The following is a 25,403-nucleotide window of genomic DNA, read 5'->3' as shown; positions in this document are numbered from 1 at the left end:
TTTGGGCATCATTATGCCAAAAGATCTGGCAAAATTATCAGAATGCAATTATCACCCTATATATAAAAAAATTAAGGAAGATATAACAAGATGGAACCTAATTCCTTTACTTGGTCTCAGTTCAAGTATTGAATCTATTAAAATGAATATACTGCCCAAACTACTATATCTCTTTCAGACCCTGCCAACAGAGATTAACCAAAATCAATTCAATGAATGGAACAAGATGCTATTAAGATATATATGGCAAGGTAAAAGGCCTAGGGTTCATCACAAAACTTCGCAATTAGCCAAGGAAAAGGGGGGATGGGGCCTACATTCTCTTAGAGATTACTATTTTGCAGCACAGTTGAGAGCTGTGATATGCTGGTGCAACCCATCATATGATGCTCAATGGAAAAACACTGAAAAGAGGATACTTTCCATCCCCAAACAGACAATTTTGGCTGATAACAACCTACAAAGTTACATAGATACTATTGATAACCCATGGGTGAAATGGACTCTTAAAATATGGAAAACTATTATAAAGGAATATAAACTAGAGGGAGACATTGCAATTCTTAAATGGTGTGCATATGACTCAGATTTTACACCGAACAAACTGGATGCTAGATTTAAGGACTGGACAGCTAAAGGAATAACAGCTATTTGCAATATAATGAAAGAAGGCACACTGTTCAGTTTTGAAATGCTCGAACAGAAACACTTATTAGAAAACCAAAACTTTTATAGATATTTACAGATGCAACAGTATGTTAATAGGATGGGTAAAAATGTAACCATGGCAAGTACATGTTTGATAGAGCTATTTAGAAAAGCATATAATTCAGACAACTGTAGTAGAATAATTTCAAGCATGTATAAGGGTTTGTCAAATCTTAAAACACATTCGACTCCATACATTAAAACAAAATGGGAGAAGGAAGGAGGGATAATAATACCTGAGGAAGAATGGACAATAATATGGAGATATCAATGGAAATGTACCAGTTCACAGAAATAGAAGGAGTTTGGGTGGAAAAACTTGATAAGATATTTTATTACACCCTCTCAGAAATCCCATTATGATAGAAACCTCCCTGTTTGCTGGAGAAATTGTGGAAGTCAAAATGCAAACTATTATCATATTTTCTGGGAATGCCCCGTTACCAAAGACTATTGGAGTGGGATACACAATGCCCTACAAGACATCTTTAAATGTGAAATACCCCTAGAAAGTAAGACCGTATATTTTGGGTACATACCTCAAGAATGGTTGAAAAGAGACAAATATTTAATGAATATGCTGCTGGTGGCTGGTAAAAAGACCCTTACCAGGAAATGGTTATCACAGGAGAGCCCAACTTCAAATATATGGATAGAAATTACAATGGACACTTACAAAACGGAGAAGATAACAGCATCTGTTAATCATAAGTTGGAACAATTTGATTCATACTGGGAAAAATGGTTTAACTACATAACACCTCATAGGTCTGATTTTATTCTCACAAGTCAATGACTATGTTGTAAAAAAAATCACTCCGTACCTTCTTTCCTCTCCTTTCTATAAGTATATAACTCTATCTAAATATTATATGGAGATTTGTGACAAATATGACTTTATGATATATATGTACAGTATCCGAAATACATTTTATGGAAATGTTTGTTTGACGATGAACTTCAATAAAAAAAATTGATTACAGAAAAAAAAGAAAATTGAGTATAGCCTTAGGCAAGTGCCGTGTAGGGAAACATAAAATGTGAGGTATATTGGCATTCCAGTATTCATCATTCAGTGTATAAGAGCGTCATTCTAGAGCAGTGGTCCCCAACAACCGGGCCGCGAGGAAACAATATAATTTGGCGATATGAGTCAGCTGCACCTTTCCTCATTCCCTGTCACGCCCTGTTGAGCTTGAACGCACGCGATGTCATTACGCGCGCGTCATCCATGTCAGCGCGGGAAGATCAACTCCTCGAGCTTGCAAATGACGACGGGCTGAAAAGTATGTTTGACACAACATCTCTGCCGGCATTCTGGATCAAAGTCAAGGCTGAATATCCTGAGATAGTCACAAAAGCACTGAAAACGTCGCTTCCATTTCCAACATCATATCGCTGCGAAGTGGGCTTTTCTGCAATGAATGCAACGCAAACTACATTGCGGAATAGAGTGGACATAAGGAACCCATTCGAGTATCGCTGTCTCCCTTCACCCCTCGATAGGATCGTCTTGTTGCAGGAAAACAAGCCCAGGGCTCCCACTGATTCAGCGATATTGGTGTGTTGCAATGATTTTATATGTTCATATGGGGAAAATATGTGCTGTGTGTTAAATATCCAAACGGTACTTAAAATGTTATGATGCTATTGACTTACTTGTATAACCATATAACAATTACAGCACAGAAACAGGCAATCTCACCCCTTCTAGTCCGTGCCAAACGCTACTCTTACCTACTCCCACTGACCTGCACTCAGACCATAACCCTCCATTCCTTTCCTGTCCATATACCTATCCAATTTTTCTTTAAATGATAATATCGAACCTGATTCTGTTACTTCTACTGGAAGTTCATTCAACACTTACTTCAAACTCCCCTGTCCTCCCCTGATAATTGGCTTATCACTATATTCATGCGAGGAAAATATGCGCTGAGTGTTTAATATTAAATTCGTTAGATAAACCCTTTTAGAAACAAAAGTGAGTGTATTAGCCACTTATCACCTATATTCTGGTCATGATTAACACCCCCCCCCTCCCGCCATACAGAATGGCCAAAAATGATTTGCAGCAAAAAAAATTGGCTGGTAACACGCATGCGCATGTCACGCATGCGCACTGGTGCCCACGCAAGGCTTCATGCTTCATGGTCATTGTAGTCTTTCCCTGGGTAAACACAACGTATTTGACTGCTACTCTTGTCCGTTGGCAGCCTTACCCCCCTCCACCCCCCCACCCCCCGCCCCGGGTCAGCCGGTCCACAAGAATATTGTCGATATTAAATCGGTCCGCAGTGCAATAAAGGTTGGGGACCCCTGTTCTAGAGCAGGGGTTGGCAACCTTTTTGCCTCTGTGGGCTGGATCATGTATTAATGAGCAGACGGTGGGCCAGATAAATGCCATAAAAACTTGAAATATGGGAATTATCTATTTAAAATACATCTAGTTATGTTTTGCCTCAAATTAATGAATAACACATGCTAGAAAATCATTTGTGTTTAACCAAAGGTGCCAATTAGTAATCAAAGAACTCAGTTTAGTTTTTCTGTCCCACCATTGCTGGTGCCCCATCAGTTGTGATGCCAATTAGCTTCGAAACATTAAGTTTCATTTCTGACATCATTTTCAGCAAGGCTTCAAAAATGTCTGCCCCAGTAACCGTGTCCTTCATAGGAATTAATTGAATAAACCCTTCAAAAATTTGAGAAGTTGAGGTCACTCCTCGCACAAACACTGCAAGTTGAGCAGTGTCTCTCAAGTCTGTACTCTCATCAAGCACAATTGAGAAAAAAATGCAATTCTTCGCAGGCATCCCTTAAACAACTTTTAACATCAGCTGACATTTCTTCAACTCGCTGTGTGATCATTCTTGCTGACAGGCTGATAGATGCAAATAAAGATTTCTTTTCAGGACAAACAATATCCACCACTGTCAGTAAACATTCTTTGACAAACTCTCCATTTGTAAAAGGCTTCATCTTTTCTGCAATATGCTTTGAGACTTCGTGGCTGGCACAGGTATTTCCTTCATTTTCACTGCTTTTTTGGCACTCAGCGTCTACCTTCCTGCGTTTTGCATTCACTGCCATTGGAATTGTTTTCTTTGATTTTATTTCAAAACGCGAGTTATTCAACAAGTATCGTAGCACATGTAAATATCTGGATATTTAGCGTGGATTTCTTGTTAAAACACAGTGATGCTGTTTCTGTTCACAAATTTGAACGATCCCATCTGAAAACCTGTGTGTGCACGGAGAGTATCTAATACATATTAATAGGGTAGTCTGCCTTCCTGTCATTTGTATATACCAGTGTTTGGTTTGGAACAAAACGGAACCTGGGGCCAGTGTAACAAGACACCATGGTCGTGTGAAACACTCAGAATAAGGAAAAATCGCTCACGGGCCGGATAAGCATAGTATCCCAATATTTGCTCGCGGGCCGAAGGTTGCCTACCCCTGTTCTAAAGTCTAATAACACTGGGATAGAAGCTGTCATAGAGTCTGGCTATTCTCAAGCTTTTGTGTCTTCTGCCCGATGAGAGAGGGGAGAAGCGAGAATGAATGCGGCGGGAGGGGCCTGAGATTGTGTTACTGTATGTGCTTCCCCGAGGCAGTAGGGAAGTGCAGACACAATCACTAGATGTGAGGCTGGTTTAAACAATAAACGGCGGCGTACCCAAAACTCTTCACTGTCTTATGTTCTTATGTGTATGATTGTTATACCCAGCTGTGATCCATCTGGAATGATGCATCTGTAAAAATTGGTGAGGGTCTTTGCTGATCTGCTGGATTTTCTTGGCCTTCTGAAGAAGTAGAGGCACTGACATGCTTCCTTGACTGCGGCATTCACGTGGCAGAATCAGGACAGCTTGCCAGTCATTTTTACAACTAGGAACTTGAAGTTCTCAACCATCTCCCTCTCAACACCTTTAATACTGACAGAGGTGTGTGCTTCGCCCTACTTCCTGAAGTCAATGAAGTAAAGGTTAATCACGTGCTCAGCTGTCAAAGTACAACAATGGTTTTGACAAGTAGTCCAGGTGGTGGGCTGAAGATTCTGCTTGCAATCCTGTGCAATGCTCAGTGGGCCATGAAAATGTGAATTTACCCTTTAGCATCACCTCACCTTTAACTTCTGGATCATCTTGTTCTATAAGTGCTGTGTACCAGGTGTATTCATAGTTCACTATACTTTAAATCTGGTAGCATCAAACTGTGATGTAAATATGTGCCAAATACCAGCCTGGTTTTAGATTCCTTTTTTAGCCTGTTCCAGCTTGAGGCCATGTGTTGGTTTAAAAAAAAACATTTCTCTACATGGTGGATCCCATGGGTAAAGCAAAAAGAAAGCATGGTAGTTACATAACTGGTTTCTTTGCATCAGATAGGGAGTGGAGTAGTCCTTCGATGAGATCAATATTGAAACAATGCTTTAATACAGAAGGGTATCCATTGAAAATAAAGTAAGATTCTGGCTTGCATTTCTACATAACTCTTATATGTCTCCAATGTTTCTGCAGCATCTTTACTTTCTCATAATGTTAAAGAGGTTCGGTAAGTGTCCAAACACTCCAACAAGCTTCTACAGAAACACTTTTGAATCTGCTCTGAATGGTGGCATCATGGTCTGCTACAGCAATTTGAATGTGCTAGGATGTAAGAAGCTGCCGTGAGTAGTGACCCTGCGCAGTGAGGCCCTGCCTCAAAAAGTCAATCTCTATCATCAAAGATCCTCACCACCCAGAGTGCGCCACCTGTTTTGCAACTACAATTAGGCAGGAGATACAGAAGCCTGAAGTCCCACACCACGAGGTTCAATAATAGTTGCTTCCCTTTCACTATTCAGTTCTTGGTCCAACCGGCACAGCCCAAAGCATTACTTCAGTACAGCAAAACTGTAACCATTTTTATACGTCACTAGATGGACTTTGCTCTTTGTTATAATTCTGCTATTTCTTGTATAATTTTATATAACTTATGTTTTATTTGTGAATGTTGTTTCCCCACTGATACATGTCTATGATGTTGTTACGAGTAAGATTTTCATTGCACTTGTGCATATGTTTACCTATATACATGACAATATGCTTCATTTTGATTTTGAAGCAGTGCTTTTGTGGCAGGGCTGGTGTTTGCCCATCCGGGGATGGATAATGAGTGGGGAAACAATGGCACAAGGGCTCCAGCCCACTTTTTTCAATGGTACAAAGGATGAAGAGTCAACAGCAGCAGTGGAGCAGAGTAAATAGGTGCTGGCTCTGACTGAGAACTCAGCGATGGTGCAGTCTCTGTTCTTTTCTGTGTTTGGTCTCTGAGAGTTACGGTAACGTCCTGGTGCTTTCTCTTTCAGCTGTGGAAGAAGTACGGCGATGTGGTGAGTTTAGAGTTTGGATGGACAAACCTGGTGGTGCTGAGTGGCTACAAGACCCTGAAAGAGGCTCTGGTGAAGAAATCGGAAGACTTTGCAGATCGGCCCAACTTTCCAATCTATGAGAAGTTCTTTGAGCAGCATGGGGAAGGTGAGTATGAACCAGGATCCGGAGACTGACCTGTGCATCAGGTGGGAGGGATCGGGAATAATTGGACTTCACATGTTTTGGTAGAAGACCTAAACCCCACCACTAGAGCTTTGGAGCGGGGGGGGGGGGGGGTTCGTTGTATCCAGTGCACCTCAAGAGGTTTAGCAACCACTTCCTCAGGAAGGTGAAATATCATTTAAGTGGGGATGGGTTGGGGAATGTTGTCTCCCCCCATCAGACACACTAGTCACCAGAAACAGTGAGTTCACTGTTAACGGCCAAACAACAAGCACACATTTTTCACTTGTTTAAACAACTTTATTTTCAACATCTCCCTTCAATACCTAATGGCCCCCACCTTTACATCCCATAATCGCTCTCCCAGGGAGAGTGTGTACGCATACAAAGTTGTTACATACTCCAAAAGAACAGAACTGAACAATCTCCCATCCTTTTTATGTATATATTAAAAAAGCAAACTTGAAAACAAATTTAAAGACAACTCCAATGTCCATTAGGATATGGGAATTAGTTCTAATCCTTGAAGTTAATACAATTCTTAAGGTACCAAATGCCTTCACTAAGTGCTTTAACAGCACAAGAGCTGGACCTCCCTTTTTTGTGAGACTAGTTGTTCCTTTGTAGTTGATCATAACACGTGATGAATTTTCTGTGCTTGGACGAGTTCCTTGGAGCTGTTTATCTCTATGCGAAGCCTCTTCTCTGTAACTGACTTGGTGGATTTGATGGCGTCAACCAAAGAGTCACTGTCTCTAACACAAGTTATATGTACATTATCCTCCTTTGGGTCACCATGAGAAAGCTCAGAATAAATTGTGGCCAGACAAACAGCATTGTGAAAATCTTCCATCTTCTCCCATCAGTACAATAAAATATCCCCCTTGAGTTCCACCATCAGGGAGATTTCCAACTGAGGCACCACTGAAGCCAACGAGCCTCGGTAAGCTATCTTTTCCAAGCTGTGAAAACTTCAAGACTACTTTTTCAGATTGAATTCTGCGCACTATAACTTGTTTGCCACATGTAAAGTTTGTACTGTGGCATTTTTCTTTGCTGGATGCCAAGCTTCAGGTATCAAACATGATGTCAGGTTTGCTCTGACGTGCCACCCATAGAATCTGACCTATCTTTGACTCAAGTTGCCCCGCTTCAGCTTCACTGCGGGGCGAATACCGTTGTGTGGCATGTGAGGATTCCAAGCAGATTGCCTGAAGATTCCCGATGTAGCTTTCTTGGTGCAGTTTTACTGTTCCATCAACAGAAAGGATGTCTATCCCTATATAGAATCTGTCATGTTCCTACCGTCTAACTTGAAAGGCTGAATTTAGCTGAAAGATAACTGTTGTGGCTAAGTTTTATCAGTCTTCCCTTATGAAGTCATCTACATGACAGGCAATTTTTCCAATCACATGATATCCTGAATCTTGCCAGTAAAAAACAGCTGGATCCACATAGACCATAAGGCCATAAGACATGGCGGTGGAATTAGGCTGTTTGGCCTGTTGAGTTCGCTCAGCCATTTAATCATGACTGACCCTTCGTTCCCCTTCTTAGCCACACTCCCAGGCCTTCTCCCCATAATCTCTCAGCAGGCCAGGCCAGATCTATAGAGAAAAGCACAGCTGACATTTCAGACCAAAACCCTTTGGCAGTCCTGCTGAAGGGTTTCGGCCCAAAATGTTGACTCTGCTTTTTTCTGCAGAGGCTGCCTGACTTGTTGAGTTCCTCCAGCATTTTTTGTGCGTTGCTCGTATTTCCAGCATCTGCAGATTTTCTCTTGTTTGTGTTCCCCATAACCTGTGATGCCATGTCTAATCAAGAACCTAACAAGCTCTGCCTTAAATACACCCAACGACCTGGCCTCCACAGCTGCCTGTGGTAACAAATTCCACAAATTCACCGTCCTCTGGCTAAAAAAATTTCTCTGTATCTCTGTTTTAAATGGACATCCCTCTATCCTGAGGCTGTGCCCTCTTGTCTTAGACTCTCCCACCCTGGGAAATATCCTTTCCACATCTACTCTGTCTGTGTCTTTCAACATTTGAAAGGTTTTAATAAGATACCCTCTCATCCTTCTAAATTCCAAAAAGTACAGACCCAGAGCTATCAAATGGTAACCCTTTCATTCTGAGAATCATCCTTGTGAACCTCTTCTGGACCGTCTCTGGGCCAGCACATCTTTTCTTAGATCAGGAGCCCAAAACTGTTCACAATACTCAAGGTGAGTCCTCATCAGTGCCTTATAAAGCCTCAGCATCACATCCTGCTCTTGTATTCTAGACATCTTAAAATGAAGGCTAACATTGTACTTTGCTTCCTCACCACCAACTCTACCTGCAAGTTAACCTTTAGGATGTTCTTGTGACATCTTTCCACCCGTTTTCAACATTATTTCCTTGACCTTTTTATACCAGTAGAGTGATGCGTCTGCCAGACCATACACACACTTTTTGAGTTTGCCGGGTATTCCTTTGCTTCTGCCTTCAGGGTGGGGGGAGTTTAATGTAAACATCAAATGACAGCTCTATTCCCTGTAAGAATGTGGATTTTATATCCATGCAGTGGGATTGCCAATACTTTGAACATATCACTGATAGAAGTAGTCGGAGAGACTCTGATGCACATGCTGGCGAGTTTTTTTGGAGTTCTTCTATGTACGGCTCCTCAAAACCTTTAGCAACCAGATGTTGGTAAAATTCCCATCATGATTTCTTTCAGGGTGCACACACATCTTGTAGGCATTGTCTTTTGGCCAATGTCTATAGCTTCCTCAAACACTATATTATTTCTCCAATTTCTGATTTCATCTTAATTTGTGGATTCAAACGACACCTCTTTAGTTACTCAGACATCTTCATCTTGATATTTCTCAGATGGCCCAGCCTGATTCAATATGAAGTCTGTCTACACATGACGTGTTGACTGACCCTGCAGTGCCAGCAACTGTGACTGGTTCTAGGTAATTCAAGTTGTGCCAACTTTTGTCACTCCCAGTGGCTTTGCCTGCTTGTACTAAGATTTCAGATTTGTATGAGATGCCAGTGTTTTGGTCTGCTAATTTCACAGTGTGTACTGTTTTAAAAATGAAATTTCCATGTTATCTTTGCACTTGTCATAATTTCTGTTCAGGCAAATCTGTTGAATTCTCAACTGCACACTTTTCCGCACTGTCTGTGCCCCCATTGAGCAACTCTGTTGAGTCCCTAACTGCACTCTCTTCCACACTTAATGTGCCACCGTTGAACAACTCTATTGAGTCCCCAGCTGCACTCTCTCCTGCACTGTCTGTGCCACCATTGAGCAACTCTGTTGGGTCCCTATCTGCACTCTCCTCATCCTTGTCTGTGCTATGTGACAGTGTACCAGGTAAGTGCTTTTCATTTTCTGTGTCATTCTCCATAGAGTTTTGATGGTCTTCAGTTTGTGCTTGACATAGTCTGAAATGCTGTACTTTCACAAACTGTATGTATCTCCATGTCTCCCAAATACCACAACTCCATCCTGACCAATGACAACTCCAGGAACTTTCCGTTCTGTACAGTTTGATCTTTTGTAATACACATTGTCCCCTGTGTCATATTTTCCATTTGTCAGATGGATCTGTGCCCTCAGTGCTCTTTGAATTGTCTCTGAACACTCTGCTTCAGTGAAAGCCCTCCTTGATGCGTGCAGTGGGGAAATATGTTTCCCAACCCATTGACTGCTTGTAGTGCAAGTGGTCTGTCAACCAGTACAGAGGGATGGATTGGATTCTGGCCGGACACCAATTGATACAGGCTACAGCCATGAATATTGTGCATGTACTCTTCACCATGAGCGCTCAGTCCAGGGCTGTGTTCCAATCACAGCCATTGCTTTTCTTTGCCTTCGGCATTATTTCAGTAAGTGTTCGATTGTGTTGCTCTAGAAGTCCGTTACTCCAAGGACTATATACCGTTGTTCTCTTTGTTTCAATGTTAAAGTACTCTGCCATATCTCTGAATTCATCATTATTAAATTCACCACCATTATCACTGAATACTTTCCAAGGTGGACCGTGCACACTTATCCAGGAATGGATGAAGTTTTTTACTATCTCTGAGGGTCTCTTTGTGTATACAATGCTACCAGCACTGAAACGTGTGAACTCATCAGTGATGTGGAGATACCACACTCCTTACTCCAGTTCATGTAGGTTTATGGCTGCTGTTTCATTGTATTCAGACCAGCTACAGGCTTGGGCTTGGGCAATCTCGCAGCTGTCAATTATCTGCTTTAGAATGGAAAAATAATCTGCATCTTTGTTTCCTGAGCCGTTTCTGAAGTCCATCAATTGAAGCGTGTCCGAACTGCTTGTGAAGTTTGAGCAACACCTTGCATTTCTCATCTCTGGTCATGTTGTGTGTGACATTTATTACTTCATTCTCACATTGATTCTCAATAGTGTCTTTATCTAGAATGTTCACACAGTAATGCCCAGAGCTGCTGAGCTCAAGAGACACTGGCTGTTAAAACATCATTGCCTGGTCATTCTCCATATCCAGTAACGCTCTTGCTTTTGTTAGGGAAGATTTACTCAAGAGTAACGGAATGTTCAATAGCAGCACCTTCGTTTCAATGTAACCTTATTTCAGCCCTATTTTTGCAGGAATTTTCACTCTTTTGGTGGAATGTACGATCTTTCCATCTCCAAATTTGAATGCTTTGTTACTGGGTGTATCTGTGTTCACCGGTTTCTGCACTTCATTCTGGTTTAGTTCACTTACGTAGATTTCAAGCTATTTTTCTCCGCACAATGTGTGTGTGTGTGCATGCTGTATCAATAGCAGCAGATCCTAGAGATTCTACCATCAAAATCTCCGCCTCAGAGGTCTCCGCATTAGTCCATAAGACACAGGAGCAGAATTAGGCTTTTGGCCCATCGAGTCTGCTCCGCCATTCAGTCATAGCTGATCCTGTTTTTCTCCTCCTCAACCCCATTTCCTGGCATTCTCCCTGTAACCTTTGATGCCACGTCCAATCATTAGTAAGTGATTCCTTCACCAACGGTGATATGGCACTCTTCTACATCTTCAGATCTGTTATTTCTTCAGTTAGCCTAACTTGTTTGGTTCTGTGTGGACACTTCCTTGCCCAGTGGTAAATACTTCGACATTCCACACATTTCGATCTCCTATCATACTTGTTTATTGGATTTGTGCCAGGTGATGGTATCCTTGCCTGGTCTCTCTGAGGTCAGTGAAGAATGCCATTTCCTGACTCAAACTAATTCCGACTGTTGTCTTAGTGGCCTTTTCACCAAAAGTCCTCTTCGGTGTTGATTTCATAGATGCAAATGTAAGTTCTGTGCATGCAGATAACTCTAGCTGTCTGTCCTTTATGCTTAGACACACAGTGTCTAATAATTTAAAAGCTAATACAGCACCAGGAAATTCCGTTTTGTATTTACGCATGAAAGTGCACTTTGTCAAAGTCAATAATATAATCAGCCGTATTTTTAGAATTATTTCTATATTGTCAAAGTCTGAATATGCCTCATAAATCCGATCCTTTGCTATCCTCAAAAAACAAGAGTTAAGTGTATTTAGTAGCATATACCCATCACGGTTTCTCCCGCTCTTCCCGAAAGCGACAACGCAACAGCCAAGGCTTGCTTCGTCTTCTCTAGTTCCATAACACGAGTCCATATTCCAATTTCATTTTTCCAGCTTTCGTAAGACTCAGTCTCATCAAATGCTGGGTGGGATCCTATTATTGAAAACCACCCTTTGCTAGCACTGTTAATGCCCAAACAACAAGGACACATTTTTCTTTTGTTTAAACAACTTTACTTTCAACGTCACCCTTCAATATCAGAGGACTGCCAACTTTACACCCCATAATTCCCTTCCCTCCACGCGTGCACACAGAGAGAGTGTGCATGCATGCTAAATACTTACATAGACTACATGAACAGAACTCAACATTCAGTACCAAAGTGTATACTGTGGTCCCTGGTTTTCTGGTTGAAGTTCCCCTGGACACACTGGCTCCCATCTCCCAGAACACACAAAACAGTATGGCCCAGAAGGGGCAAGAGTTTGTTTCTGTTGATGATATATTACACTAGATTGCAGGTAGGAATGATCTGGGTAATCCACCTTTGCATGTTAATCCAGTCTTGTTACTCCACTCTGCTTAAAATATCATGCTGATTCTTTAGGATCCGGGTGAATATCTAATTGTAAATTAAAATGAATAAATCTTAGAAATCAATGAATACAGAAACAGGCTCTTCAGCCCATCATCTCCATGGTGATAATCAATGCTAACCCATTTCCCAGTACTTAGACTGTAGCTTTCTCTATCTTGCTATTTCAACTGCTCATTTAGATACTTGTTGAAGGACTGGTTGAAAATGAAGATGAATGAAACGACATTCCTGCTACACCCATCCAGGTATCGTGTTTGCAAAGTACGGAGACTGGTGGAAACAGCAAAGGAAATTTTCACTCTTGAACCTGAAGAACTTTGGGCTCGGAAAGAAGTCCCTCGAATTGCAAATTGTGGAAGAGGCTGAATTTTTAATTGAAGGTTTTGAAAGTGAACAAGGTGGGTGATTCTGAGGAACAACTGCTGTTCTTTGGTCTTGTGCTATGGTTGGTGGTCTGGCACCTTGGTAAACCCAGTGCGTCACAGAAGGACAGCAGAGATACATTAGGGCATGTGACTGAACACTAGGTCAAAGGTTTCCAGAGGTTCAGAGCAAGAAGCAACCTGGGTGAGTAAATGTGCAGAGAAGGAACAGAAGTATCCCTCCATCATGCTTGATTTCAACTTTGGCTTCACCCTGCAACTTTTGATGTCCTTGTTTTCAAGAATCTATCAACGTTCATTTTAAATATACTCACTGACACAGCCATCTGTGGCAATGCACTCTACAGATTCATCACACCCTGGCTAAAAACATTCCTCCTTGTCTCTGTTCTAAAGCAGCGTCCTTGTATTCCTGGGCTGGGCTCTCTGGTCCTGGACTCTCCGCATTCTCTCTGTCTGGCCTTTCAGTATTCAATAGGTGCCAATGAGATCCACCTTCATTCTTCTAAACTTCAGCAAGCACAAGCCTAGAGCCATCAAGTGCTCCTCATACATTAACCTTTTCATTCCTGGGATCATTCTCATGAACCTCCTCAAATGTCAGCACATTCTTTCTTAGATAATTGACCCAAAGCTACTCTCAAAAGTCCAAGTGCTGCTTGACCAATGTCTTATAAAGCCTCAGCAGTACATTTTTTAAAATTTTATATTCAAGTTGTCCCAAAATGAATGTTAACATTGCATTTGCCTTCTTTACCACTAACTTAATCTGCAAGTTCAAATCCTGCACTAGGACTCCTAAGTCCCTTTTCAAATTTTTGAATTCACTCCCTGTTTAGAAAATTGTCTATGCCTTTATTTGTTCTTCCAAAGTGCAATTTACACTTCTCTACACTTCTGTCACTTCTTTGCCCATTCTTATAAACTGGCAAAGTCCCTTTGCAGACTCTCTGCTTCCTCAACACTATTTGCCCCTCTATCTTATCTTTGTATCATCCACGAACTTGGCCACTAAGCCATCAATTCCATCATCCAAATCATTGACATATAATGCGAAAAGAAGCAGTCCTAACACTGATCCCTGTGGAACACAAGTATTCACCACTAGCCAACCAACATCCATTGACTGCTCTGTCAGCCTTCCTGTTATTTTGCCAAAGATTTCCACGGATTTAGCAGGCAAGACTTTTGAGGAAACCATGCTGATTTCAGAGGTATAGGTAGATGGAGAGTTCCCAGAGGGAAGGTTGCAGAGATTGGAAGAAATGCCAGGCAGTTATTCAACTTATTTAAGAGTGAGCTTCTGGTAGATCTGAATCCAGTAGAGAACAGGGTTGTCCATCCTCTGGGTCCCCCTCCCCCTTTTCCTTCTCCCTGGGCCTCCTGTCCCATGATCCTCTCATATCCTCTTTGCCAATCACCTGTCCAGCTCTTGGCTCCATCCCTCCCCCTCCTGTCTTCTCCTATCATTTTGGATCTCCCCCTCCTCCTCCCACTTTCAAATCTCTTACTAACTCTTCCTTCTGTTAGTCCTGACGAAGGGTCTTGGCCTGAAACGTCGACTGTAGCTCTTCCTAGAGATGCTGCCTGGCCTGCTGCATTCACCAGCAACTTTGATGTGTGTTGCGAGAACAGGATTGTGACTGAATGGGCTTAGTATGCATGAAGGATTTTGGCAACAGTTTTGAATGAGTTAGATGGTATATCTGAGGCTGGCTCGGAGGCTGTTGTACAGCGAGGGATGTGTAACTGATATTCTTTTGTATATTTAAGCAATAAGTAAGGGAATGAGAAACAGGTTTCAAGGATTCAGATCAAGGAGGAAGAAGCAACACTCCAAAGTTGCTGCTGGGTATTATATTAGAGTATAATAAGTGATAAGCAAAAAATAAGTGTAAAGACATACAGTATAAAACACTAAGTCTAAAACAATGTGTAAAATAATTGATAAAAACAAGTTCCACGCCCTTCTACTAAGTGATGCAATGGATTAACAAAACAACAGAGTACAGAATAATTAAAACAGTAGCAAGTCTCACACCCTTCTGCTCACCGAGGACTCCAATTTATGACGACTAGCCTGGAGACTATTAGAGGCCCTTTGCACCGATTGCCATTCAGGTCCAAGGACAAATTTCCGATGAATTTGCACACTTATATAATCTAGAAAGCCCACACTTTTTAAACCTAAGCATACCAGACAGCTACAATTCTAAAATTATTTGTTCTTAATGATCACTACATAGGGAGAATTCTACATTCCCACTGAACAAATGTCAGTTGTTTCCAAAAATTTTATCAGTAAAGACTTTATTTTGCCAACTAAAGTGCTCATCCCTGAGAAAGAAATCAAGTTATCACATTCCCTTAATGGTTTACGATTGTATATTCCAAGGCCCCATGGATGAATCAAGACCTTATACCGTACTTACCTTTCCAAAGGACAGGCTTGTTCATTACGAGTAGTGTGAACAGATTGCTCCATTCCAAGTGAAAATACCTGTTTTAACCCTCTCCTTACACAGTGTCCCAAAATGACTGGAAATGGGAGCTTCCCAATGAGATAGCAAAGATCAGCTAGTGCAGGCCTTCATGGAAAATGTTTCAATTGCAAAGTTCTAGTTTTCTGTCAGCTGACAAATCTCTTTAAGTAGTCTGTTTCCTTACAGTTTCAAAATCTGTTTGTGATATTGAAATAACTTTTTTTTAAACATTTATTTAGGTCGTCCTTTTGATCCACATTTCCATTTAACTTATGCGACCTCCAGTATTATCTGCTCAATTGTCCTTGGCAAACGCTTTGACTACAGTGATGAAAAGTTCCTTCGACTTTTGCACATGCTTGAAGAAAGCTTTGTGTTGGAAGGTGGATTTTGGGGTCAGGTAAGTAAGACTGTTCATTCAATAATGCACTTGTGGGCGTTGTGGGCTTCTGCCTTATTAGTCAGCCTCAAATGTCCAAATGGTGGTAGTGGAAAGAGAAGAACTGAGGTGGACAACCTGCAGCTGATCCTACCCGTTCTGATAGGAACTTAAGAAGCAAGTTATCTGAAACTGTTGTATTTGGATGTTGGGTCCAGAAGGTTGGAACAGGCTGGATGGAAGATGTTATTTCTTAAGCTGATGGTGGACCCCATTACGACCGTGCTGGAAGCCACAGATAAATAGTTGAGTGTGGGGGCCTAAGCATTATTTTGTTCTAACTCCACTAATACCGCCTGATCAGCTGCGCTTTTCTTGCAACTCTGCATTTCACATTCTCTGCCTGCCCCTATTTTCGCTCTTTCTCAGCTCTGAAGTCTTCTGGACATCCAGCACAAAGTCTGCCTTTCTTACCGTGGGTCCTGATTGTTTCTGCATTCTCTGTTTTTACTTCAGATTTCCAGCATTGTGGGTTTTTGATTTTTCAAAATTTGTGGTTGGATGTCTTGTGAAATATTAGCAAGTGTCAGCAAAGAATTGCTTAAATGAATGACAGCGTGGTTGGAATCTGAGTAGACTGTCAGAACTTGAGATTGTGCTGCTCACAATGAAGAATTGCACCATGTGTCGGTGGGGTGGGAGGTGAGTGGTAACACAAGTTATTCTGGTGTGGGTTCCCATCAGGCTCAGCATTGCCTGCATTACAAGCAGGCAGGCTCTCTTCCAAATAAGTACAAACCTATAATCCAGTCCCTCGTGATAATCCTGCCCCATATGAAGGAAGATGGCAGAAGAAAGGGCAGCTGCTGCTATTGTACAATAATCTTAGTTGTAGGCCCTCATTCCCCTCAATCTTTGGTTGTTCACACCAGGTTGTTCACATCCAAAACTATCTGATATATTGGAACCCAAATATGTGAAAGTGTTAGAAAAGTATCACAATCTGGGGAATTATTGTATCAATCCTGTGAATCTTGATAATATTTAGAACAATATTCGTATTTATTCCAAGTAAAGATATTGAAAAGATCATTTAAAATTCTGCTTTTGTAATTCTAATGGGGCAATCAGTGACCTGTGTTATAAGTTCAACCAAGTTGGCGAGTTAATACATATATTCTCAAAAAGGCCGTAAAGCTTGGTATCTGAAAATAATCTCTGCAACCCTGTCTCCCTCAGATCCCACCATCAACACTTCTTCGGCAAGGAATCTTGCACCCCCACCGATGACCCCTTCTCCCATCTTCAACCCTCCTCCTCTTCATGGACACCCCGCTCTGGTCTTCTGCCTGCTCTGGATCTCTTTATTGCTAACTGCCGACGGGACATCAACCGTCTCGACTTCACCGCACCTTGTTCCCATTCCAACCTCACTCCTTCCGAACGCTCTGCTCTCCACTCCCCCCGCACTAACCCTAACCTTACTATAAACCTGCCGATAAGGGTAGTGCTGTTGTAGTCTGGCGTACTGACCTCTACCTTGCCAAGGCACAGCGACAACTCGGGATACCTCCTCTTATTTGCCTCAATCGGGGCCCACTAAGGAGCACCAGGCCATTGTCTCCCACACCATCACCAACTTTATCAGCTCAGGGGATCTCCCATCCACTGCTACCAACCTTATAGTTCCCACACCCCGCACTTCCCGTTTCTACCTCCTACCCAAGATCCACAAACCTGCCTGTCCTGGTAGACCTATTGTCCCAGCTTGCTCCTGCCCCACCGAACTCATTTCTGCATACCTTGACACGGTTTTATCCCCCCCGGTTCAATCCCTTCCTACCTATGTTTGTGACACTTCTCACACTCTTAAACTTTTCGATGATTTTAAGTTCCCTGGCCCCCACCGCTTTATTTTCACCATGGATGTTCAGTCCCTATATACCTCCATCCCCCACCAGGAAGGTCTCAATGCTCTCCACTTCTTTTTGGATTCCAGACCTAACCAGTTCCCCTCTACCACCACTCTCCTCCATCTAGTGGAATTAGTCCTTACTCTTAATTATTTCTGCTTTGGCTCCTCCCACTTCCTCCAAACTAAAGTGTAGCCATGGGCACCTGTTTGGGTCCCAGCTATACCTGCCTTTTTGTTGGCTTTGTGGAACAATCCATGTTCCAAGCCTATACTGGTATCTGTACCCCACTTTTCCTTTGCTACATCGACGACTGCATTGGTGCTGCTTCCTGCATGCACGCTGAGCTCGATGACTTCATTAACTTTGCTCCAACTTTCACCCTGCCCTCAAGTTTACCTGATCCATTTCCGACACCTCCCTCCCCTTTCTTTTTCTTTCTGTCTCTATCTCTGGAGACAGCTTATCTACTGATGTCTACTATAAGCCTACCGATTCTCACAGCTACCTGGACTATTCCTCTTCCCACCCTATCTCTTGCAAAAATGTCATCCCCTTCTCGCAATTCCTCCATCTCCTCTGCATCTGTTCTCAAGATGAGGCTTTTCATTCCAGCAGGAAGGAGTTATCTTCCTTTTGTTAAAGAAAGGGGCTTCCCTTCCTCCACCATCAACTGTGCTCTCAAACGCATCTCTCCCATTTCACACACATCTGCTCTCACCCCATCCTCCTGCCACCCCACTAGGAATAGGGTTCCCCTTGTCCTCATCTACTACCCCACCAGCCTCTGAGTCCAACATATAATTCTCCACAACTTCCAACGGGATCCCACCACCAAGCACATCTTTCCCTCCCCCCCTTTCTGCTTTCCACAGGGATCGCTCCCTACACGACTCCCTTGTCCATTCGTCCTCCCCATCCCTTCCCACCGATCTCCCTCCTGGCACTTATCCTTGTAAGTGGAACAAGTGCTACACATACCCTTACACTTTCTCCCTCACCACCATTCAGGACCCCAGACAGTCCTTCCAGGTGAGGCGACACTTCATTTGTGAGTCGGCTGGGGTGATATACTGCGTTCGGTGCTCCTGATGTGGCCTTCTATATATTGGCGAGACCCGACACAGGCTGGGAGACCGCTTCACTGAACACCTACGCTCTGTCTGCCAGAAAAAGCAGGATCTCCCAATGGCCACATATTTTAATTCCACGTCCCATTCCCATTCTGACATGTCTATCCACGGCCTCCTCTACTGTCAAGATGAAGCCACACTCAGGTTGGAGGAACAACACCTTATATTCCGTCTGGGTAGCCTCCAACCTGGTGGCATGAACATCGACTTCTCTAACTTCCGCTAATGCCCCATCTTCCCCTCATACCCCATCCGTTATTTATTTTTATTGTTACGTACCCCGTAACTGGGTTGCCAAACCAGCAGAAATGGATCACTCAGTTGGAGTCTGGATTACTAGAACTAAGAAAGTTTTATTAAAGAAACAAGCAACACAGTAATCGAAAGGATAATAAATGCAACAGTTCAGCGATGATAAACACACATGTGCACAGAATTAAGATAACAGCATCAATCAAGCTGTATCGTTGTCTAGGGGTAAATGACCAAATTTCAAAACGACTCAAAGTTCAGTCCAGTTCAGTTCGCAGTAATCATTGCCATGGCGATGGACAACGTGGGGGAAGAGAGAGATAGAATAGGAACAACTGATCATTCAGAACACTGCTTCACTCACAGACCTGCGAGATGGCTCACAAGCAACTTTTGGGCGGGTCCTTGGTGATGTCACCTGAGGTCACCGACTGTGACCCCTCCTCCAGATGCAGTCGATCCTCTGCAGTGAACCCGGCACCCAGGCAAGGGCGGACACACACCGGGTTCCCGCTGATCGTACCTTTCCACCCCGGGCGTTGTCTGGTACTTCTCACCCACTCGTGAGAGGCGCACCGCTTCCAGGGTCTCGTTACCTCGGGTGGCGTGTGTCCAGCCTTAGCGAACCGGTCCCTTTTTATCCCCCTGCTGGGGTATCGCCTGTCCATCACTTCAAACAGTTCAAGGTTCAAAGGGGGGAGCCACTCCAGACAGCTCTCTCTCTCCCATCCCTTCATTACACATCTCCAGACGCTGCTCCATTGTTCCTTATCTCTCCTTCCCCTGAGGGCAGGTGGCAGACCAACTGCTGATGTCACTGATGCTAACCCAGGCCAGCAAACATCTTAATTTTATGTGTATTCTCGTAACATTATACACACATTCTTTCTCTCACTCTCCTTTTTCTCCCTCTGTCCCTCTGACTATACTCCTTGCCCATCCTCTGGGTTCCCCCCCTTGTCTTTCTCCCCGGACCTCCTGTCCCATGATCCTCTCATATCCCTTTTGCCAATCACCTGTCCAGCTCTTGGCTCTATCCCTCCCCCTCCTGTCTTCTCCTATCATTTTGGATCTCCCCCTCCCCCTCCCACTTTCAAATCTCTTACTAACTCTTCCTTCAGTTAGTCCTGACGAAGGGTCTCGGCCTGAAACGTCGACTGTACCTCTTCCTAGAGATGCTGCCTGGCCTGCTGCATTCACCAGCAACTTTGATGTATGTTGCTTGAATTTCCAGCATCTGCAGAATTCCTGTTGTTTGGTAAGGAGGGATGATAGGCAGATGGAGGAGAGAAGAGTATGAAAAGCGACAGAGGCTGGGAGGTGATAAGTGGAGGTGACAGATGATTGAATCTGATGGGAGAGTCAAGTGTAGCAGGGAACTAAGTGTAGGAAACAATGTGAAAGGATGCTATTTCTCCTCTCCCCTCCTCATTCTGCCTCTCCTCCATCTGCCTCAGCACCTTCCCCATCCCTCACCTGGACCCAGTTCTTGCTCCACCCCATCACTTCACCTCCTTTACCAGCTATCTTTCAATCCAGATGAAGGGTCTTAATATTAAAGCACACACATGCGTGATATCCTTCTCTCAACTTTGCAGTTGTTTCAGTCTGTCAACTGAGACTTCATTTTGTCCACAAACTGGAGACATAGGTGCCTTATCTACTCTGGATTTCTCCCTAAAATGGACTGACTGACAGGTCCCAGCTACTCCCTTCCATTTCTTGATTTTTAGCTGTGTTTATCTGTGTCAGACTCCAATCACTAGGGCAGATATTATGACATTTTCCATGTGGATTGAATTTATTTGCTTATTTATTGAGATACAGCATAGAATAGGGCCTTCCAGCCCTTCATGTCATGCTGCCCAGCAATCCTGATTTAATCCTAACCTAATTACAGGACAATTTACAATAGGCAACTCTGTCTATCTTACCCTGCCTTGATTCTGTACCTCTGTCAAAATTAACCTTTTGTTTACTAACCGGTATGTCTTTGCACTGTGGGAGGAATTTTTTAAATATTTAAACATGTCAACAATCACTCAGAGAATGATACTCCCTCCAGGGGCAGCTTCCTTTGCTAGGAAACACCAAACTGCCATGGTAAGACTGTACTCACTTAGGCTACATCCACACTAGACCAGATAAATCCATAACTGAAGCTTTTTCTCTTCATTTTGACCCTCCGTCCACACTGAAACGGCGTTTTCCTCCCCCGAAAATGGAGATTTTCAGAAACGCTCTCCAGAGTGAATAAATCTGAAAACACCTAATATCCGGCGTAGTGTGTACGGGGTAACCAGCTATTTTTAAAACCGCTGTCATGATGTGCCGGAACAAATGGTGGCGGCAGCACGGCATCTCATTGTTTTCTTGAATGCAGCCTCCAACACCAGAATAATATCTGACAATAGATGTGTAACAGCCTAATGTAACATTGTATGGAAATACAAGATAACACTGATGCAGACATGTTTTGTACATTTAACATGTGCTTTATTAATGTATTGCTTATGCAAACGTTCAATAGATGCAATTGTCACTTTTGCCCAGTAACTCGTTTTATTGCACATGTTAAATACAGCAAAATAATACACAAAGACATGGCAAAAGTAAAGGCAAACAAATGAGGTAACAGCAAATTTCACTTTTGCCCAGTAACAAGCCTTATTGCATTTAGTTGTAGCTGTCGTCCCTTTCATTGGTGAAGAGACTATGGCTGTAGGAAATGTTTCTGGACAAACGCGCACCAAGTCTTTCGTTTGGCAATTTCCTTTTAAGTTTTTCTAGTCAGTAACTGGACAAATGCACACCAAGTATACCGTTTCCTCTTTGCTTGTTTTCTGTGTGTCCTGCGCATGCCCAGTAGGAGGAGATTCACCCAAATATCCGTTCTAATGTGGATGGAGGTACTTTTAGAAACACCTACTGTGGACGCCTATCGTTTTTACGCGAAACCGGCATTTTCAAAATTATCCGGTCTAGTGCGGACGTAGTCTTACTGACAGCCAGTTGCCGCATGAGCCCTCTCCTTTGCCGACTGATTGACACAAATGTTGTGGAAGATTTCAGTTTAATGTCCAAACTGTGAAGGTTAAAAACTGCAGTTTTCTTTCCACCTACTTGTTCAACCTCTAGGTCAGCTGCTGTTCACCACCAACTTTGGACCAGTTGCTCAAAGTTTGTCCTGTCCTGGCTCGGATACAACAAATATTGCCACGCAAGCACAGATGGTTAGATGCTGCACTTTTAGAAAGCCCCCTTATTCTCTCACACTTGGGACTTTGGTGCCAGATTAATTGGTTTTCCCAGCCATGAGAGATTTAAAAAAAAGTACATTTGACACAATAACTTGTCCAGTGAAGTTTAAAGGGAGTGCAGGAAGTGAATTCAGAAGAGTTTCATGGGAACAAAATGCTGTTGGAGGAACCCTGTAGGTCAGACAGCATCTGTGGAGGGAAATGGGAAGTTGTTGTGTCAGGTCAAAGTACCACACCTGGTACCTTTCTCCAACTCCTTTGCCGCTATATTGACAACTGCTTCAGTTTATTTCCTGCACCCATACAAAACTTGTCAACTTCAACAACTTCTCTATCACCCTACCCTCAAATTAACTTGGACTATTTCCTACACCTCTCTATCTGTTCCTGATCTCTGTCTCCATTTCGGGAGACAAACTATCCACTGATATTTGCTACGAACCCACTGACTAACAATCTAGTGAAAGTCTTGACTGCAAATCTTGATTGTCTATTTCCCTCCATAGATGCCATATAACACATTGAGCTCCCCAGCAGTTTGTTCTTCATTCCAGATTCCAGAATCTGCCGTTTCTTGTGATTTGGCTTTCAAGGGAGTGAAGGAATCTGGGCTCCAGAGAGTTTAACAGACATGGGGGAGCTTGGAGCTCCTGTGAGTGGAAGGAACTGTGAAACCAGGGCTCCAGTGTATTAGAGGGGTGCTGAGAACTGAGGCCCAGGGATTGTAAAGGGACTGTGGGAATCAGTACCTGGTGAGCCAGAGCCTAAGCCATTGTGTTTACGAGTACAGATGGATACCAGATTATTGGATCCAGTTTCACCAACTCTGCCTATCTTACCCTGCCTTGATTCTGTACCTGATTCTGAACCTTCCCCTTTATCATTTTAAGAAAAGTCAAAGAATTGAAGAGGATGTATTTAATATCTAACCCTGTCTCTCTTGCAGCTAGTGAATGTGTTCCCCTTCCTGTATTACCTCCCAGGACCGCAAAACAAAATATTTCAAAATCAGGACAAAATTATACGGTTTTTTCAAGATGTAATCATGAGCCATAAGGAAACATGGGATCCAAATTATACCAGGGACTTTATTGATGCTTTATTAACACAACAGGAGAAGGTAGGTGATGATTGAAACTTAGAATATTGAACAGTACAGTACACGCCCTTCATTGTGCTGACTTGTGAACCTACTCCAAGATCAATCTAACTCCTCACTGCTACATAGCCTTCCATTTTCTTTCATCTATCAGTCTATCTAAGAGTCTCTTAAATGTCTCTAATGTTTTTGCCTCTACCACCAACCCTGGAAGTGTGTTTCATACACTTAATACTCTGTGGAAAACCTACCTCTAACAGCCTCCCTATACTTTCCTCCAATCACATTAAAGTTGTTCCCTCTTGTATTAGCCATTTGGGCCCTGGGGAGAAAATGTTCTGGCTGTCCACTCTATCTATGTCTCTTATCATCTTATATAGTTCTATCAAGTCACCACTCATCCTCCTTCGCTCCAAAGAGAAAAGCCCTAACTCATTTAACTTATTCTCACAAGACATGTACTCTCCATTATTAAGGACCTCCACCACCCAGGGCATGCCCTTTTCTCACTGTTACCATCAGGTCGGAGATACAGAAACCTGAAGGCACACACTCAGTGATTCAGGAACAGCTTCTTCCCCTCTGCCATCTGATTCCTAAATGGACATTGAAGCTTTGGACACTACCTCATTTTTTTTAATATACAGTAATTCTGTTTTTGCATGTTTTTTTAGTCTATTCAATATATGTAATTGATTTACTTGTTTATTATTATGTTTTATTTTATTTATTGTTATCGTTATTATTATTATTTCTCTCTGGTGGATTATGTTGTGCATTGACCTGCTGCTGCTAAGTTAACAAATTTCACGTCACATGCCGGTGATAATAAACCTGATTCTGATTCTGATCCATGCAGTTAGTATCCTGGTAAAGCTCCTATGCACCCTCTCTTAAGCTCCGCCACCTTCCAATAGTGAGGCAACCAGATCTGAATGCACTACTTCTGTGCCATCTAACCAGGGTTTTACAGAGCTGAGACCTTTCCGCATAGCTCTTAACCTCAGTCCCCTGTTATGTACCCCGTAACTGGGTTGCCAAACCAGCAGAAATGGGACGCTCGTTGGAGTCTGCGTTACTAGGAACTAATAAAGTTTTATTAAAGAAATAAGTAATACAGTACACTAATCGTAAGGATATAAATGTAACAGGTTACCAATGATAATACACACATATACACAGAACTAGGGTAATAGGAATCAACCAAGCTCTATCGCAGTCTAGGGGTAAAATGATCAGTCTTAAGTGAAGCAGAGTTCAGTTCAGTTTAGTGCAGTTCACAATAATCGCTGTTGTCATACCATTGGAGAGAGAGAGAGAGAGATGCAATTTGGTTTCAGGCAGACCTTTTGATGTCTTCGCAGTTGGTTTCGGGCAGACCTTTTGATGTCTTCTAATCCCGCTGTGGTCACCGACTGTGACCCCTCCATTCCGGATACGATCGTTCTTCCGCGGTGAACCCGGCACCCAGGCAAGGGCGGACACACACCCCAGGTTCCCACCGATCGTACCTTTACACCCTGTGAGCCTCTGATCGGTTCCCGCGAACCGGTCCTCCAAACTCTCACCAACTTGTGGGGGCACACTGCTCTTTCCAGGGTCTCATGGTGTGTCGCGTGCCTTAGCAAACCTGCTCCTTTTATCCCCCTTTTATCACTTGTCCATCAAACTTCAAATGATTCAGGTTCGAAGCAAGCGATCTGTCAATATCTGAATTGTGTTTCTTTCCCATTAATCCTTCTCTTCTCTCTTATTAGCATTTTGAATGTTTCTCCATTGTCTTTCTTATCTCTCTCATTAGCATCATCCGTCCGGTAGTTCTGCTGGGCGTCACACATGACACCCCCAACTACTGAAGGCCAAGGCACCATATGCATCTTTCACCACCCTATCAACTTGCACAATGACTTCGAGGAATCTCCTAGTAACTCTCTCACTGTGGCTCGTAACAAACTAGGCATGTTAGCTAACTTTGCTGACAGCCACATGACTAAGCAATCTTCAATAAGCAACACACGCCTGGGGTCGGTATGATTTGGGTTCAACCAAACAGAATATCTAAGAATGCTCTGCCT

At 42.9% G+C, this 25,403-nt stretch overlaps 1 protein-coding gene across 2 annotated transcripts in view; it reads left to right on the top strand.

Moving 5' to 3' along the window:
- LOC134336858 (cytochrome P450 2D3-like) overlaps positions 1 to 25,403 on the top strand; it is a 52,662-nt gene that overhangs the window by 3,656 nt on the left and 23,603 nt on the right. Inside the window, exons 2-5 of one of the 2 annotated variants that reach the window (XM_063031444.1) lie at positions 6,065 to 6,233; positions 12,672 to 12,824; positions 15,532 to 15,692; positions 23,176 to 23,349. In XM_063031444.1, coding sequence (XP_062887514.1) covers positions 6,065 to 6,233; positions 12,672 to 12,824; positions 15,532 to 15,692; positions 23,176 to 23,349 — 657 coding nt within the window. The remainder of the gene's footprint in view (positions 1 to 6,064; positions 6,234 to 12,671; positions 12,825 to 15,531; positions 15,693 to 23,175; positions 23,350 to 25,403) is intronic. The other variant, XM_063031445.1, reaches the window with a different exon arrangement.

Source organism: Mobula hypostoma, chromosome 23 (genome assembly GCF_963921235.1).
Source record: "Mobula hypostoma chromosome 23, sMobHyp1.1, whole genome shotgun sequence".
NCBI classification, from domain to species: Eukaryota; Metazoa; Chordata; class Chondrichthyes; order Myliobatiformes; family Myliobatidae; genus Mobula; species Mobula hypostoma.
Note: the sequence above shows the minus strand (reverse complement) of the source record. Positions and strands in the feature narration are given on the sequence as shown.